The sequence below is a fragment of the Oncorhynchus mykiss genome, chromosome 32 (genome assembly GCF_013265735.2).
Source record: "Oncorhynchus mykiss isolate Arlee chromosome 32, USDA_OmykA_1.1, whole genome shotgun sequence".
NCBI classification, from domain to species: Eukaryota; Metazoa; Chordata; class Actinopteri; order Salmoniformes; family Salmonidae; genus Oncorhynchus; species Oncorhynchus mykiss.
Genome location: NC_050572.1, coordinates 12,107,114 through 12,125,902, shown reverse-complemented (window position 1 = coordinate 12,125,902; position 18,789 = coordinate 12,107,114). Strand labels below are relative to the sequence as shown.

General features: G+C 41.1%; 2 protein-coding genes across 8 annotated transcripts in view; one reads left to right on the top strand and one right to left on the bottom strand.

Moving 5' to 3' along the window:
• Window positions 1-658: 658 nt before the first annotated feature.
• On the top strand, window positions 659-6,554 carry LOC110487922 (geminin). Its single transcript, XM_021559840.2, has 6 exons — window positions 659-794; window positions 4,158-4,265; window positions 4,387-4,543; window positions 4,786-4,868; window positions 5,211-5,321; window positions 5,451-6,554. The coding sequence occupies exons 2-6, from the start codon at window positions 4,191-4,193 to the stop codon at window positions 5,742-5,744; spliced, it is 720 nt and encodes a 239-aa protein (XP_021415515.2). The 5' UTR covers window positions 659-794; window positions 4,158-4,190; the 3' UTR covers window positions 5,745-6,554.
• A 6,887-nt stretch (window positions 6,555-13,441) lies between these two features.
• LOC110489380 (rho family-interacting cell polarization regulator 2) overlaps window positions 13,442-18,789 on the bottom strand; it is a 129,171-nt gene continuing 123,823 nt past the window's right edge. For 6 of the 7 annotated variants that reach the window (XM_036970833.1, XM_036970832.1, XM_036970834.1 and 3 more), the window contains 5 exons: window positions 17,214-17,450; window positions 16,157-16,359; window positions 15,894-15,977; window positions 15,660-15,750; window positions 13,442-15,565 (listed from right to left, as the gene is read on the bottom strand). In XM_036970833.1, coding sequence (XP_036826728.1) covers window positions 15,465-15,565; window positions 15,660-15,750; window positions 15,894-15,977; window positions 16,157-16,359; window positions 17,214-17,450 — 716 coding nt within the window. In that variant the 3' untranslated portion in view covers window positions 13,442-15,464. The remainder of the gene's footprint in view (window positions 15,566-15,659; window positions 15,751-15,893; window positions 15,978-16,156; window positions 16,360-17,213; window positions 17,451-18,789) is intronic. The other variant, XM_036970835.1, reaches the window with a different exon arrangement.

The following is an 18,789-nucleotide window of genomic DNA, read 5'->3' as shown; positions in this document are numbered from 1 at the left end:
CCATCACAACCCATATTTTTTTTTAGGTAAATGAGTATATTATGTATAATTTACATATATTTATTTGTTTTAGATATGGAAATCATATGGTTGTTGTCATAATCTCACAAAAAGGTTGGGTGGAAATATCTTATTTTTCCTGATAAATAAATGTTTTCAGCTGTCACCAAGGCAAGATTATACATTCAGGCATCGTGTTGAATTATTAATATTAGGAAAACCTTAAAAATCACTTAAAATAATATTCAATACAAGTTCATGTACAAATGTATAAGAAATCCGTTATAAATCAATTGTATGATATTTCATTTTCAACTAAAATGGATGTTTAATGACGTGATGGAAATGACATTTGTCTATGGCTGTCTGGGAAAATTGACAAAAATATATACATTCTTGAATAGTACGATCACAGCCATTATCAGATATCGTTTCTAGGCAAATCAAAAACAAGTACAATACTGGTAAAACGGTGTTTGAATAAGTTTTAATTTCTGAAAGTTAGCACTGCCAAAGTGCCCGAAGATCATTAATTAGTGTACCAAGTTTGGTACTTGTATTATAAAGTTGAACGATCTCGGGTATGTTTGGTTCTTATGTGCTGGACAACAGAGGTCATGCCAAAACTCTTATTTTGAAGAATTGTCAAAATCCGGAAGAAGCATCACATGTGTCACGTGATTTAACAGGATATTTAAGCTCCTGGCGCGAGGTGGCGAGAAAGAAACGTGACTCGGAGAATTAAAGAAGTAAAGACATCTTCGCTATAACACTCGCGGAAGCTGCCAAAACAAGTAAGTTACAATATTGTATGCTTTTCTAAACTGTTTAATTTCACTCAAAGGTCAAATATTCTCAAATCAGTGAATGTTTCACACAGAGGATAGCGGGTTATTTATTTTTTAGAATTTGAATGGCTGTAGTTTACGTTACTGTACCAGATTTTGCCCTACTGAAATTATTTTTCTTTTCTACTTTACTAATTTGGTCCACGTTCTTTTTGAGCAAGACATAGATTATGTTAACTATTTAGCCAGTTGCCATTACCCGAAACCTGGTCATACCAAAGATTCAGTTGACTTCACCTCTGGTCTGGCCATACCATGCCAGCCACCTCAATGCATTTTTGGCGGATTCTTTCTGTTAGTGTTAACTAACAATTTATAGCACACTCTTCCCGTATCAAGACATTCTCGTCTGCATTCTAACGATATTATTTAGTCCTTCTCAAGCTACTGTTTCAACCGTAGTAAATCGACTTTAGGACTTTCTCCATTAGGAACATTTTAAACCTGGGAATAAATCCTGAGTAATTCAAGGTAAAAGCGGCAGGTAGCCTAGTGGTTAGATCGTCGGATTTGTAACAATAAAATAAAAACAGCTAATCTAACGTTAGGCCAGCAGATCCGGGTCTAATGCTGAGCAATTCGTGTTTTTGCTGTAATTTAGTTCAAAGGGGAATCTCAATATATTGATCGTCTTTTGGTCACAACGTCTAAAGTCCATTCTGACAATAACATGGTTTGTTACTATCAGGACAAATTAAATAAATTACAGCACGTTTTGGGGTTCTTTAAATCGCCTTTACACTTATTTTAAATATTCCTCAAGTAGAAAATGTTGTTTCTGCTTCCTGTTATGTATTTTTGAAATGGCATAGCGTCAACTCTGGTATAAAATTACTGATATGTTGAAGACTATGCATAAAAATTACTCCGTTAGTACCTTAAACTGCTCCCTCATTTACCAAGCGATCACTCCAGATTGTAGTTGATGAGCTTGTTTTACTGTGATCAATAGGCTCGCAGATTAATCACTCAAATTGGCGTATGGTAATAGGCCAATTCACTGCTGCTACACGTACCATTTGCGCTCTACAAAGACAAACCACAATGAGCTTGGGTATACTACATATACCTGTCGATAAAATAACCTGTAGTACCTTATGGCAGCTCAGCTCCTTGTGAGCCAATACGAAAAGGTAAACGCAACACTTGACTGGATCATTTCAACGAATTATCTCCACAGTAAGGCCTAAATGGGTAAATGAGTTGGCTCTTATTTCAGTGATTTCTTGACTGCCAAATATCCATTTGTTTGTGGCCAGCGGCTTTAATAAAGAGCACCCCCCCGCTGCGGTTTGAATTTCGAAGCTGCCTTCGAAAGCCTCGATCAGACAGACGGTGTCCTTGCGTTTTTTGGTACACCAGAATTACATTAATTTCCAATGGAACGCTGCGTTTCCTTGCACCATGGTGTTGCAGTGTGTTCTGTGGCGCATATGTTGGAAATCAACTTATGTATCAAATTTTATTTGTAGACTCGACAAATATTATAAAGGTTAGTGTAGCACAACTTCATTATGTAAAGCCAACATTTTTAGTGAACTGTGGAATTTAGTATTGAGTGAAGCAATGACTGTCTGATCGAGGTGTGAGGACAGGCACTTATGATTAAACCAAAGATGCAATAATCTGTTTAAAGCAACGGACTTTTATATTAACATCACCAATCTGAAGTAAAAAATTAAGTCATTTCACTCAACTGTGATGTTAGGTAGTAACAAACATTGGGGAAATTGGCCCATTGTATAATTTAACACTGCAAAATAATTTACCATGTCAATTTTGGGTGACACTTGTTTGTGGTAACCCTATCAAGTTAGTGGATTGGGCTATTTCAGCCACACCTGTTGCTTACAGGTGCATAACATGGAGCACACAGCCATGCAATCTCCATAGACAAACATTGTCAGTAGAATGGCTTTACAGAAGAGCTCAGTGACTTAACGTGGCACTGTCATAGGATGCCACTTTTCCAACAGGTCAGTTTGTCAATTTTCTGCCCTGCTAGAGCTGCCCCGGTCAACTGTAAGTGCTGTTATTGTGTAGTGGGACCGTCTAGGGGCAACCACTGAAGTGGTAGGCCACAAGCTCTGAGAACGGGACCTCTGAGTGCTGAAGCATGTAAAACAAAAATCATCTGTCCTGTGCAACACTCACTACTGAGTTCCAACTGCCTCGAAGCAACTTTATCGCAGCGCCAACTGTAAAATATAATGGAGGATTAAAGGTCTTGGCCTGTTTCACATGGTTCAATATAGGCCCCTTAGTTCCAGGTAGGGACGTCAACGCTACAGCATAAAATGACATTCTAGCAGATTCTGTGCTTTCAATTTCATAGCCACAGTCTGCTTGTCAGCCAATATTACCTGACAGTCTGCATGCTTGCTCTACTAATGCCAAGTTAACAAAGTATTATGTGCAAGGCACAAACCCTTTTGTATAACGAGACCGTACAAGTGGTTAACAGGCCTTGAACATTGACCTCCCATCCTTCAAACAAATTATTGTCTACTCGTGCACACCTCGGAATTAACTCAATGTTTTCCAAATTTGACGTCTGCCTCAATTTAACTTGCTTTGGTTTGTTTGCACACTAACTTGTAGTTGTCCATAATGAGCTTTTTGAGAACAGTTCCCACGGTAATTATTTGTTCAAGAATGTCAGCGAGTAAGATGATGACTGAAGGCCAATCGCTGCCCGTGGGAATATAAGGCAGTCGCCCCATCAATGGTGCTCAGAGCAGGATGGGCCTGCCCCTTTCCGTTGCCTGCCAGTCAGTTGGATACCAGACATGGGTTCAAATACCACTTAATCTTTCCGGTACTGAGTTTGCGTTAGCCTGTCTGAGGTGCCAGGTCGACTGGGTTTGGACTTTCAATTGGTTCTGTTGCAACAGTAGTTCAATCAAGCACATGTGTAGTACTGGAAATAATTTTGAGTAACTTTTGAACCTTCAGTCAGGTGCATAGAGCCATTCAGTCACTTCACTTATTTTGCCATCCCACAATGACAATCACGAGTGTAACCGGAGTAAGAGCAGTTGAATGGCACTATGCCCAGGTGAATGCTCACAATACTTGGGTCAGGGAGTGCAGATTGGGTTGTTTCCCACCAATGTTGTACCTTAATGGTTTCTCAAGGGTGGGGGGGGGGTGTAACTAATGCCTCATGGACTCTGTTTTGCGTGTAATCACATGAATGCTGACTTGTACAGTTTTATTAATTACTTTAAATGCCAAGCTATACAACTTTTCACATGTAACTATTCATTTGAATGTGGATGTGACTTTACATGCCTTTTATTTTTACAGCTTTCTTGTTGTTGGGTGGATCCATTCAAGACCATGGGACCCACAAGGAAAACCCTGCAAGTCCTCCAGCCTTCTGCAGGCAATATAAACCTAGGCAAAGTAATACCGGTATGCAATTGGAATTTGACATTGACATTGCTATACTTGGTTAACTAAAGTGTTTTGGTCAAATGTCTACCACCTACCACTGATGTGCAGGTCAAGTAATTATAGGTTTACGTGTGTTCAGACAGGAAAGGTGGCTTTCAAGAGGAAACGGTGGAACGCAGAACAAGTGACGGGCTCCAAGAGGGTGAAGTCTGAAGTCGCTGTCGCATCACCAAAAGCAGAGAAGGACAATCGACCCGCCGGCGTTACCAAGGAGACCTACGCGCTAATGGTCAAAGGTATGTTTGGTATTCAAGGTGTTACACGGACAAATCGTTTTTATGGTTGATCGATATGCTTAACCCATTTATCCCAACAATGTTTCAATCAACATGGATTTGGCTCACATTTTGTCTACATGCATAATGTCGATCATCATCATCATCATCATCATCATCCCAGAGCTGAATGTCTTCATTTTATTTATTGATATATGTTTGTCCAGTGGTTTAATTGAAATGGCCTATCCCCTCTGTTTCAGAAACCCCTCCCTCTTCCTACTGGAAAGAGGTAGCCGAGGAGAGACGTAGAGCTCTCTACAACGTGCTCCAGGAGAATGAGGAGGTCAGTTAATCACTGAAGGCTGCTGACTAATGTTTAATGAACTGGTCCTGTTCCCACGGTTCAAAATGAGTCAATCACATAGTCTCTGGCAACACTCCAGCTGGAACAATGGGTGTTGGTCTGAACTATCCATATCTCTGAAACCATTAATCTCGTGGAATTCTGCCCCATGTTGTCTTTTGGGGCCTTGGTGCATAGTGGTATTTTAGCCATTGACCTTGAGCTGATAACGTTTAACATTTTAGTGGATTTGAAAGTCTGAAGCTACCTTAAAAAAACATTTTTTATTAATTTTTTTTAGTCTGCCACATTCTGAGTGACTTTATTACCTTGTTTGCGCAGTTGCACAAAGGCATCGAGGCCAAGGATGAGCAGATAGCCCAGCTGAAGACGGAGAATGATGAGCTTCAGGAACTGGTCCAACATGTACAGCACATGGCTGACATGATAGAGGTAAGAGCTGGGACATTGATGGCCACAAACTCCTTTTAGTTTCCATCTGGTTTAAGGTCTATGGTGGATGCTCTTAAATGTAAGGTAGTGTGCGACGTTCAAAGCTAATATTCTGTTCTCTATTCTCAGAGGTTAACTGGAAAGAGTCCGGAAAGTCTAGAGGACCTGCGAGAGATTGCGCTTGGTGCTGATGACAATTTTGAGGGACTAGAAGAACCTGATGCCCCCAGTACCAACAGTGTTTTCACACCCAGGTCTGATGTCACAGAAGATGATGATGAGGATGTCACAGAAGATGATGATGAGGATGTCACAGAAGATGATGATGATGATGTCACAGAAGATGATGATGAGGATGTCACAGAAGAGGATGATGAGGATGTCACAGAAGATGATGAGGTCACAGAACAAAAGGAAAATTAACCCTCAGGGGAGGATGATTGACTGAATGTACTGGTGAAATCCTTCAGGCGACGCCTGTGCTTCTCAAGTAACATTCTGGCATTGATGCCTTTAGTTCGTTTATATATTTTCTTTGCGTAACATCTGAGGTACTTGCGCAAGATTTTTACTTTAACCATACCCTTTTTACAACGCGGCTATGAAAAGAGGCGCCTCCTAGTTTTTATTTTACTTTGCTGTTGACTTTTTAAATGGTATTTGTTGGTGGTCAATTACACTTAGGATTTTGTTATAGTGCAGTTTTAATGCACACTGTACATATGCTTCAGGACTGTCCTATGACATAAACACTTAATCACTGGGGGCAAACTACCTGCCCTCCAGGACACATACAACACCCGATGTCACAGGAAGGCAAAAAAGATCATGAAGGACAATAACCACCCGAGCTACTACCTGTTCACCCCGCTTGTATCCTGAAGGTGAGGTACAAACAATTATCTCAAGGCTGTCATTGTTGAACAGCCATCACTAGCACAGAGGTGGCTGCCTACCTACAGACTTGGTATCACTGGCCACTAAGTGGAACACGAGTCACTTTAATGCCACATTTCACACTACTCATCTCATATGTATATACTGTATTCTTTACAATCTATTGCATTTTAACTGCTCTGTCACTGCTCATCCATATTTTGTACTTATATATTCTCATTCATTTATTAGGTTTTGTTGAGGAATTGTTAGATATTACCTGTTAGATACTGCTGCACTGTTGGCTCTACAACATCTGCTAACTGTGTGACCAATAAAATTTGATTTGACATTTTATTTTTTACTGCTCTAATTACATTGGGAACCAGTTTATAACAGCAGTAAGTCACCTTGGATTTGTGGTATATGGCCAATATGCTACAATCTGTATCCAGGCACTCATCTTTGCAGCTTGACTATATTGGTTAAATACCACACCCCCTTGGGCCTTATTGCTTACATATACAGAGTAGTTTTCCAATGCCTTGCCATGAAGGGCACCAATTGGTAGATGGGTAAGAATATCCCTTTGAGCATTGAAGTTAATTACACTTTGGCTGGTGTATCAATGCACCCAGTAACTAAATGGGGGGGGGGAGGAATACCGCTAAGCACAGGCAAAAGCCTGGCGGTACACCTGGTTCAGTCTGCTTTCCAACACACTGGAAGACATATTTACCTTTTCAGTAGGACAATAACCTAAAACACAAGTTCAGAGCTACATGAGTTGCTTACCAAGGTGACAAGATGTTTACAAGTAGCCTAGTTAGCTAATTCCCCCCCCCCCCATCACCTTGAGGTAAACATCTTTAAATGGTCTGGAAAATAACGGTAATGTAAACCCACCCCCATTCTGTACAAATGTGCGCAAACGAGGCTACAAAGAGAACTAATGGGACTGTGACTTCAATCAGGGGAGTGAACTAGGTTTCTGTTCAAGCGTTGGTCGACATGGTAATGGATCTATAGTATTGGAGTTGAGAGAACTGAGCCTCTGTTACAGCTTGGCGTGTCGCATGCGATCATTCTCAAAGCTGCTGTTTACTTCTAAGATCACCATAGCACCGCCCTAAACCTGACTCAAATTCAACACAAACCTTCAAATAGGTATGTAATGACAACTCTTTAGTGTTTTTACATTTTAGAGTCGATAAGTTGGACAGTTCGAGAGGGGGAAAGCCATTTTCCCACGACATCTATCTCTCCTTCTCACTATCACGCATTAGTTTCGCTTCCCCACCCACCATTTTTTTTAAAGAACCGACGGGGCTCATTGCCTGCTTGAATTATGCAGAAACAGGCAGTGTTTGTCATGTAATTGATTGTTGGAAAGGGGAGAAATTGTGCTTTACAATGGTATTGACATTAAGGTTGATCTGGAAGTATTACGTTTTTGGGGCGCTAAAATAAGGGCAATTGTACGGACCAAGGCGATGTAAGAGTTTACGTTGTTTTACTGATCACTGATTTTTCATTGAAACGTAAGTTTTGAGAGTTTTCAAAAACTAATATATTTACACATTTTGTGGGACACGCTGTATAGTAAAATTCGACTGCGAGACAGAACACACCATTTAATATCCAACTTTTTACTTAATTTATTCAATATTTTTGTTAGTATTAAACTGGTATCTACTTTCTCAAAACAATAATCTGAAACTAATGAGACATTTGGTTACAACACGGAAGATGTTGGTGAAGAACCATTTTTAAGAGTCTACAGGGGGGAGGCACCGGCCACGCAATGAAAAGTTGACAGGCCGGTCATTTCTTTTCACTGGAAGGCTAGCCAACTAGTCAACTATCTAGTAAACACTTCGGATACAAGGTGTCTTTTTAATTTTTTTTTTTTTTTTTTTTTGTAAACGAAATTTAACGGATATCTTGTAATTGAACAAAATGGTAAGGTGGCCAATAACTGGGGACCGTATGCCGATTAATACGGGACGTATTTTTGCTAAACCGCTAATAAAAAAGCTGATAGTATTTCCGCTGAAATGTCAAACATGGATTTGACACATGGATAGCCTGGCCTGCTATCTTAGTGGTTTGAGTCAAAAATTTGAGTCTTTCACTCGAGCCAAAAAACACCTAATTCTTCCTATAGTAATTTGATATAGGATCTTTTATTTGAGTCTAGGTTTCTCTGGAGACATAAGTTATCCATACCACCAGAGGGTGGAGGGGAATCTGTATAAGTGATTTTGGCCAGATAGACAGATCATCTGCAGAGATGTACTGTAGCTCTCCATGTACTCGCCTAAGATTTTACTTTTCTATACCATGTATCACATGTACAAAATTACCTTATTTTTGTGCATATACAAATCTGCCAATTGTATAAATTGATAGACCTGTGAAACTCAACTCAGATATGCTCCCTGAATCTACACTGCTGTATTGGTAGGTATTACCCCCAAAAGTAGCTATTCTATGGCAAATCTAAGTATTTGTTTGAATCCAGGTTTCTCTGTAGACCAGTTTTATTCACATCGTCAGAGGGTGGAGGGGGACATGTATCAGTGATCTTGACTTGATAAACAGATCACCTGCAGAGATGGAGAACCTTTCTCTCGCCCTATGGTTATAACTGGTTACAAAATCATCATAGATATATGCTTAGTTCAGGTCAAATCAGCTCATAAATGTATATTTTGTGTGTGTGTGTACACACATATATACACACACACACTACATTCGGAAAGTATTCAGACCCCTTGAAATGTTCCACATTTTGTTACATTACGGCCTTATTCTAAAATTGATTAAATCGTTTTTTTCCCTTTAATCTACACAATACCACATTAATGAGAAAACAGAATATTGAAATTTACGCAAATGTATTAAACATTTATAACTGAAATATCACATTTACATTATTATTCAGGCCCTATTCAGTACTCAGTACTTTGTTGAAGCACCTTTGGCAGCGATTACAGCCTTGAGTCTTCCTGGGTATGAAGCTACAAGCTTGGCACACCTGTATTTGGGGAGTTTCTCCCGTTCTTCTCTGCAGATCCTCTCAAGCTCTGTCAGGTTGGATGGGGAGAGTCGCTGCACAGCTATTTTCAGGTCTCTCCAGAGATGTTCATTCGGGTTCAAGTCCGGGCTCTGTCTGGGCCACTCGAGGACATTCAGAGACTTGTCCTGAAGCCACTACTGCATTGTCTTGGCTGTGTGCTTAGGGTTTTTGTCCTGTTGGAAGGTGAACCTTCACCCCAGTCTGAGATCCAGAGCAGGTTTTCATCAAGGATCTCTCTGTACTTTCCACTGTTCACCTTTGCCTCGATCCTGACTAGTCTCCCAGTCCCATGATGCTGCCCCCACCATGCTACACCGTCGAGATGGTGACAGGTTTCCTTCAGACTTGATGCTTGGAATTCAGGCCAAAGAGTTCAATCTTGGTTTCATCAGACCAGAGAATCTTGTTTCTCATGGTCTGAGAGTCTTTAGGTGCCTTTTGGCAAACTCAAAGCGGGCTGTCATGTGACTTGTACTGAGGAGTGGTTTCTGTCTCGCCACTCTACCACAAATGCCTGATTTGTGGAGTGCTGCAGAGATGTTTGTCCTTCTGGAAGGTTCTCCCATCTCCACAGAGGAACTCTAGTGCTCTGTCAGTGACGATCGGTGACCGTCACCTCCCTGACCAAGGCCCTTCTCCCCCGATTGCTCAGTTTGGCCGGGCAGCCAGCTCTAGGAAGAGTCTTTGTGATGTCGAACTTCTTCCATTTAAGAATGATGGAGGCCACTGTGTTCTTGGGGACCCTCAATGCTGCACAAATGTTTTGGTACCCTTCCCAAGATCTGTCCCTCGACACAATCCTGTCTCAGAGCTCTAAGGACAATTCCTTCGACCTTATGGCTTGGTTTTTGCTCTGATATGCACTGTCAACTGTGGGACCTTGTATAGACAGGTGTGTGTGTGTGTGCCTTTCCAAATCATATCCAATCAATTGATTTTACCACAGGTAGACTCTTAATCAAGTTGTAGAAACAGCTCAAGCGTCACCAATGGAAACAGGATACACCTGAGCTCAATTTGATAGCAAAGGGTCTGAATATTTATGTAAATAAGGTATTTTCTGTTTTTTATTTTTATAAATTTGCAACAATGTTTAAACCTGTTATGGGGTATTGTGTGTAGATTGCTGTGTGTACAGTTGAAGTCAGAAGTTTAGATACACCTCAGCCAAATACATTTAAACTCCGTTTTTCACAATTCCTGACATTAAATCAGAGTAAAAATCTATGTCTTGGGTCAGTTAGGATCACCACTTTATTTTAAGAATGTGAAATGTCAGAATAATAGGAGAGAAATTGATTTCAGCTTTTATTTCTTTCATCACATTCCCAGTGGGTCAGAAGTTTACATACACTCAATTAGTATTTGGCAGCATTGCCTTTAAATTGTTTAACTTGGGTAAAACGTATTAGGTAGCCTTCCACAAGCTTCCCACAATAAGTTGGGTGAATTTTGGCCCATTCCTCCTGACAGAGCTGGTGTAACTGAGTCAGGTTTGTAGGCCTCCTTGCACACACACTTTTTCAGTTCTGTCCACAAATTTTCTATGGGATTTAGGTCAGGGCTTTGTGATGGCCACTCCAATACCTTGACTTTGATGTCCTTAAGCCATTTTACCACATCTTTGGGTGTATGCTTGGGGTCATTGTCCATTTGGAAGACCCATTTGCGACCAAGCTTTAACTTCCTGACTGATGTCTTGAGATGTTGCTTTAATATATCCACGTAATTTTCCTCCCTCATGATGTCATCTATTTTGTTAAGTGCACCAGTCCCTCCTGCAGCAAAGCACCCCCACAACATGATGCTGCCACCCCCGTGCTTTATGTTTGGGATGGTGTTCTTCGGCTTGCAAGCCTCCCCTTTTTTCTCTAAACATAACAATGGTCATTATGGCCAAACAGTTCTATTTTTGTTTCATCAGACCAGAGGATATTTCTCCAAAAAGTACAATCTTTGTCCCCATGTGCAGTTGCAAACCGTAGTCTGACTTTTTTCTGGCGGTTTTGGAGCAGTGGCTTCTTCCTTGCTGAGTGGCCTTTCAGGTTATGTCGATATAGGACTCCTTTTACTGTGGATATAGATACTTTTGTACCTGTTTCCTCCAGCATCTTCACAAGGTCCTTTGCTGTTGTTCTGGGATTGATTTGCATTTTTCGCACCAAAGTTCGTTCATCTCTAGGAGACAGAACACGTCTTCTTCCTGAGCGGTATGACGGCTGCGTGGTCCCATGGTGTTTATACTTGCGTACTATTGTTTGTACAGATGAATGTGGTACCTTCAGGCGTTTGGAAATTTCTCCCAAAGATGAACCAGACTCGTGGAGGTCTACAATTCCTATGATGTCAAGCAAAGAGGCACTGAATTTGTAGGGAGGCCTTGAAATACATCCACACTTCCAATTGACTCAAATGATGTCAATTAGCCTATCAGAAGCTTCTAAAGCCATGACATCATTTTCTGGAATTTTCAACTTAGTGTTTGTAAACTTCTGACCCACTGGAATTGTGATACAGTGAATGATTAGTGAAATAATCTGTCTGTAAACAATTGTTGGAAAAATTGCTTGTCATGCACAAAGTAGATGTCCGAACCGACTTGCCAAAACTATAGTTTGTTAACAAGACATTTGTGGAGTGGTTGAAAAACAAGTTTTAATGACTCCAACCTAAGTGTATGTAAACTTATTTTTATATATATATATATTGTAGAACTGTAATACAGAAGCCAGCTACTCTCAATTACAAGCCTGGACTGTATTAGTGTTTATACTCTGAAAAAAAATAGATTTTACGTAAAATGAATTAAATACCATAATTCCTATAATATTCTTGTTAGGGTGTTTTGGTCTCTACAGCATTTTGTTTGAAGTAACTTTGAGGATTTAGGCATTTTGAAGCATCCTGCCATAGGCCCTACCAAACCCATTGTTTCACTAACAGCGATTGTAATGGTGGCTAAATAGGTCCATGTCTCTCAGGATCAATGGATGAATCACTTTTTGACAATACAATTAAGTATATTTAACAAAATGTAATATTTCTCAATTAAAATATATGATCAATTTATGACAAATCAGATTTTTAGTACTAGTGGAATGTACTTTGGAGAAAAGCTGCACATTAAAGGAAATTTATATTTTTGTTTTACAGAATATGCAAATTAACACTTTTTTTGCAGAATTAAGTCTGTTTTGGTTATTTTCTGTTCATTTACATGTCTAAGGATGTTTTTTTTAGAAGAATAGAGTTGATATTTTGCTATGATTGTTTCTTTTTCTAATACTTTCTTGGGATAAAAACAAGCCCAGTTTTTAATCCATGTAGTGTATGTAAAATATGCTAGTAGTATGCGGGTTAATGTGAGTAGAATCTTTAGAGTTATCACCTAGACACTGATACTGGTCCCTTTATGGAAATACCATCTGCTGGTTTATATAGCCTCAATCCCTGCCTGAACACTAAAGTCTTCTAAGAAGAAAAACATTAACGGCTAGTCTAGAGCCTTCCAACTCCAACTCGGGACCTCGAAAGCTAGTGCCATTGCATGTTTTGTCGTTGTTCCTCTCTAATCAGGGACTGATTTCGACCTGGGACACCAAACGTGTGTACTTATATAATTGAGTTAAGTCGGTAGGCTCTGGATCTCGTAGGGTAAACGGTGAATACCCCTGGTCTAGAGGACGACTGGGTTCACTTTCCCACCGCCTCCTAACATCCAGCAGTGACTAACATGTCACTCGTCACGGTCACCTTTTGACATGTTATCACCAGGTATAAATATGACTCTTGTCTCAAGATGATGCACCTTTCCATTCTGTTTGAAGGTCTTTGTGCTCCCTTGTCCAAAATGACAGAATCATGTACGCTTCTGGCTGCAATCCCAAACCATTAATAGCTTGGAAAACACACTGAATATTGATCTGCTTCTTGGTTTTTCATTTATTCAGTTTCGATCAGAGGAGTTGGTGGCACCGGGCTCGTGCTAATGACTGGAGCGGAATAGCTGGAATGGTATCAAATACACCAAACTCATGGTTTAATGAGTTTAATGAGCCGTCCTCCCCTCAGCAGCCTCCACTGGTTTTGATACTAGGCTAAAACATTAATTAAATCATTACTCTACCAATAAATAAAACAATCGTCCAACTTATTTTCATAATTATGCAAAAATAAACTTTATTGCCACTTTCATTGAGCAGGGGGGAAATGAATGCAGTCAGTACTGGAGCAATGTAACATGTCCTCACTGTGTATTTACATGAAATATGATCAATGTCATAACGTTTCATCATTCTGTCTACATGTTCAGTCTGACTTGGGAGTTGAATAGAGGCAACATTAATTCATCACGGGTTACTTTTAGCACAAAGAAAGATGGAGACCGCTGCATCATGGAGAAAGAAAAAAAACCATTAATTAGAGGAGTTGTTGAAGTGACGAGTATCATACCAAAATACTGTAACACTATTCACGTCATGGGAGAAAGAGGCACATTGTTACTCAAAATAAAGACCATGATCAACATACGCCAGGCCAAACTCAAAGCCATCTTCAGTTTTAGTGACAACTTTCACACGTTTTAAAGCTTTAATATACAAAAGAACAAATATTATTTCACATATTACCGCCTAAAACACACCTTTTCGTATCGTTATGGCTTTAGGACAGTGCGGTTAGAAGCCGATCTCATGTCACAGGATTAAGATGATAATTCTGATGGTTGTTTATGGTTGTTCTTTGTAGGTGAGCCTGGGTGTAGTGGCCAGGTTAAAGATATCTTCAGAATAAATGTTCATTTTTAGGCTTTCCTCGCGTAATAAAGTAGCGTGGGAAACGCTCTCTGATTATGTTGGTAAATCCTCCAAATAATACCAGCCATCCATCTTACTTAATGTACAAATACATTTAAAAGAGTGGAAAAATATATTTCCAGTAACATTTTATGTAAGCAAGATCATTCCCATGTTAATGAGTCCTTTTTTTAATGAAACTTTAAAAAATCAAACATGAGCAAGAAAAACACCAAATATACAACTTTTACATGTGAAATAGTATCTGCATTCTGCCCTCTTACTCAAAAGTAAATGAAAATTAAATATTAGAATCACAAATGTGGTGTAAATAAATTAAGTTGAGAAAAACACTGTTGTCATGCTGAAGAAGCACCGGACTCAGTAGTATAGATACAACTGGCATAAAAAGCTAGGCAGAGCGCTATAGCCTCAGTCCTTGCCGATTCGAAGCATCATCCCCTTAGACAGGCCCGTGGTTCTGCACTGTACAGTTGTGGAGAAAGTGCATTCTCCTTTCATACTAACTATCCCTAACTCACACTCACTCCTCGAGTCCAGTCGTACCTGCTTCCAATGAAATAAATCATGATCAAATCTCATCAGTTCCCAGCAAGCAGACATTCAAACTCTGAATGTAGATCCCAGGCATGTGTGAGTAGAGAACTTCGTTTGAAAGGCAGTCCAAGTATGACTCTCTCTTCATGTTGTGCATGTTGGAGTGAGAACATTGCTTACTGGTAACTGCTATCTAGGGAAAGACTTCCTTCTTTATGCATGTTGACGAGGACTTGCGAGCGTTGCTTTTAACTACCTCCTTCCGAGCGATTTGACTGTCATTAGTCCCCTAAATTATCTTCCATGGCACCCTCTGACAGAAAGTGTTCAAACGGTCTGTAAAATCCCTGAATCTCAACAGTACATAAGACCAAATAAATCCAGTTCAGAGTATAATGCTATTATATTTACATGTCTGACACAGTGTAATTTGAAAAGCGCAAATAACCTTTTGTCTAATGAACGTCACCTCCTAAAACAAATGAATAGCAGTTATATAAGGATATCATATATCAAACACAGCCGTGATAAACATAATAAGTTGTGATGGTAGAGATGCTCTGTCTGTGCAGTGAGAGATGGTTTAATAGTGGTGGTCAGAGAATGGACAGTTAGGATTTACACCAGTCTGTTGATAAGGATGAGACGTGGCCCTTCCATGTTTAGTTGGGCTCCTCTGCATTGATGCGGCCACTCCCCCTAGCTGTGTCCATTTAAACGCATGTCCAGTCTGCATGGCTCAAAGCACAGGCGCAGCGGGGGGTTGTTCTAGGGGGGGTCGTCCCCCTCCTGTGGATGTGAGGCTCCTAGGTTCATTTAGTTAGTCCTGTGCTTTCAGAAGGCGGTGGTGACGGCGTTCCCTCGCCGCGTCCCCAGTCGTACCATCTCTCGGGGCATCGTGTCCAGCTGCTCATACGCCAGGCGGCCCTCTTCACCTGTATAAGTCAATCAAATTCATCTTTTGCTTAAAACAGACATTGATGGGGCTAAAAATGGACAGAAGATTTATTTTGTCAAACTGTCACTCACCGAAAGTGAGCAGGGTTTCTCTGGCAACATGGCGAAGCTCCTCGTCTGCCGAGTCGCACAGTGATACCACCGCCCGGAGGCTCTCTACTGCCTGAGATAGAGAAAGAAACAGAGGGGTTTGATAACCGGTGTAACAGATCCTCTCGCTTCGGAGAGACGTCACAATAAGATGCATCATATGAATATGAAGGGGAAATGTCGGTTCTATAGCTAAAAGTGAAAAGCAACACTGACCTGTAGACAGCTAAGAGCTGCACAGGCAGACCTTTGGGTTTGAACTCCAGCCTCCCACAAGGCCTGTGTGTAGCAATCCACCGCCTGTAAAGACGCGCAGAAACACAAATTAACAAACTCAAGTCACTGCCCAGTCATAGCACCTGTCCAGTATTCTAGGCAGGCTTAGTGACCTTGACAGACAAATGGTGTTTATATTAGGGCTGGGTTTACTTTAGCCTGAGCGGGTCAAGGATCAAGCCTACTGACACGCACACACTGACCTTTGACCTGAAGGGTGTGTGTGAGGAAGCAGAGGTGATGTAGGCAGCTGCAGCCTCGCTGAGCTGGGGGTCTTGGTGGGAGAGGAGGGAAGCCAGCGCCCTGAGGGTCTGCTGCCGGGGACACAGGCCGGTGTGTGAGACCTCATCCAGTTCCTTTAGACAACGCTCCGAGTCGCCACAGCTCAGGCCCTCCGCAAACACAGCTGAGGGGAGGACAAAATAACTAAATTAACTCACAGGTACTTACAAGCCTAGTTTTGTTCAGTGGACCATGTGTGGACCCCCTCACATGCTGACTCCGCTGGGCAGACGTGCGTCCGCCATTGCGCATGTTGATTTGGACCGTCCACACCAGATGTGACCAGGACACGTAGGTAGAAATACCAAAAACTATGAACCAACTATTTTAATTTGGGGACAGTTCGAAAACACATGACACATTCATGGCCATTTAGCTAGCTAGCTTACTGTTGCTAGACAACTTGTCCTGGGATATTAACACTGGGTTGTTAATTTACCTGAAAAACACTCAGACCTTTTTTTCTGGCTCTTTGTAGAATTTTGAGCCATTTTGAGTCACACAAAATCGTGTGTTCTCTACTCTTGACAATTAATCCACAGATAAAAAGGGGAACCTAGTTAGGTTCTAGTAATTGTCCCAGCGTCGTCCGGGTTAGGGGAGGGTTTGGCCGGGGTAGGCCATCATTGTAAAATAAGAATTTGTTCTTAACTGACTTGCCTAGTTAAATCAAATCAAATAATCTCTCCTCCTTCAGTCGTCTTCTTTTGTGGACTTTATATGGAGGTTGGCAACCAATTTGAAGGTGTATTACCATCAACTATACTGGAGTATGGACCTCAGTTCATCTTTCAATCAACCACGTGGGTATATACTCCTAAATACCAATGAGGAGATGGGATGGGCGGGACTTGACGTGAATCACGAGTCAAAAATTTAACCCAGTTGTATTTTAGCACCTGGCTACGCAGACGCACGTGAGCAGTTTGGATGAAATGATTGAATAACATGTACGTCAGAATGTGTGTTGAGTCTTACCTTCTCTGGCCACCTGCAATAGGTGTTCCTCCATGTCCTCCACGCTGTGCTCTGAGACGTAGCTGTGGAACTGAAACACTGTGACCATGTCCTGGGACCGGGCCAAAGGGGGGACCACTTCCTGGGACAGGGCCGAAGGGGGGCCCACGTCCTGGGACAGGGCCGAAGGGGGGTGGCATGTAGGGGAGGAGGCCAGATCACTCCTGTCCACCATCTCACTCACCACCAGCCGGATCACTGGGGAGGGAGGAGAGAGGCATCCGTGTGAGATATATACAGTGAGACAGCTGTGTGAGATATATACAGTGACAGTACTGAGACAGCTGTGTGAGATATATACAGTGACAGTACTGAGACAGCTGTGTGAGATATATACAGTGAGACAGCTGTGTGAGATATATACAGTGACAGTACTGAGACAGCTGTGTGAGATATATACAGTGAGACAGCTGTGTGAGATATATACAGTGACAGTACTGAGACAGCTGTGCGAGATATATACAGTGACAGTACTGGGACAGCTGTGTGAGATATATACAGTGACAGTACTGAGACAGCTGTGTGAGATATATACAGTGACAGTACTGAGACAGCTGTGTGAGATATATACAGTGACAGTACTGAGACAGCTGTGTGAGATATACACAGTAACAGTACTGAGACAGCTGTGTGAGATATATACAGTGACAGTACTGAGACAGCTGTGTGAGATATATACAGTGACAGTACTGAGACAGCTGTGTGAGATATATACAGTGAGACAGCTGTGTGAGATATATACAGTGAGACAGCTGTGTGAGATATATACAGTGACAGTACTGAGACAGCTGTGTGAGATATATACAGTGAGACAGCTGTGTGAGATATATACAGTGAGACAGCTGTGTGAGATATATACAGTGAAAGTACTGAGACAGCTGTGTGAGATATATACAGTGAGACAGCTGTGTGAGATATATACAGTGACAGTACTGAGACAGCTGTGTGAGATATATACAGTGACAGTACTGAGACAGCTGTGTGAGATATATACAGTGACAGTACTGAGACAGCTGTGTGAGATATATACAGTGACAGTACTGAGACAGCTGTGTGAGATATACACAGTGACAGTACTGAGACAGCTGTGTGAGATATATACAGTGAGACAGCTGTGTGAGATATATACAGTGACAGTACTGAGACAGCTGTGTGAGATATATACAGTGACAGTACTGAGACAGCTGTGTGAGATATATACAGTGAGACAGCTGTGTGAGATATATACAGTGAGACAGCTGTGTGAGATATATACAGTGAGACAGCTGTGTGAGATATATACAGTGACAGTGCTGAGACAGCTGTGTGAGATATATACAGTGACAGTACTGTAGTACAGCAATTGTAGTGGAAACAAACAATGAGACAAAATGGTTGTTTATTTCATAAATTGAGCTAAGTAGTTTAATTTCCTAATAAACAACTCTGGACAGGTACATCTCCCTGGTCTCACATACCCTTATTATATACAGCAAGCGATCCCTAATATACAGTGCATTCCCAAAAGCATTCACAGCCCTAGACTTTGACGTTTTGT

Bases quoted from the DNA above. Each gene is read 5' to 3' on its own strand.
- LOC110487922 (XM_021559840.2), top strand. From the start codon at position 4,191: ATGGGACCCACAAGGAAAACCCTGCAAGTCCTCCAGCCTTCTGCAGGC. The intron at 4,544-4,785 runs GTATGTTTGGTA...CCTCTGTTTCAG, and splicing joins CTACGCGCTAATGGTCAAAG to AAACCCCTCCCTCTTCCTAC. The intron at 5,322-5,450 runs GTAAGAGCTGGG...CTCTATTCTCAG, and splicing joins ACATGGCTGACATGATAGAG to AGGTTAACTGGAAAGAGTCC.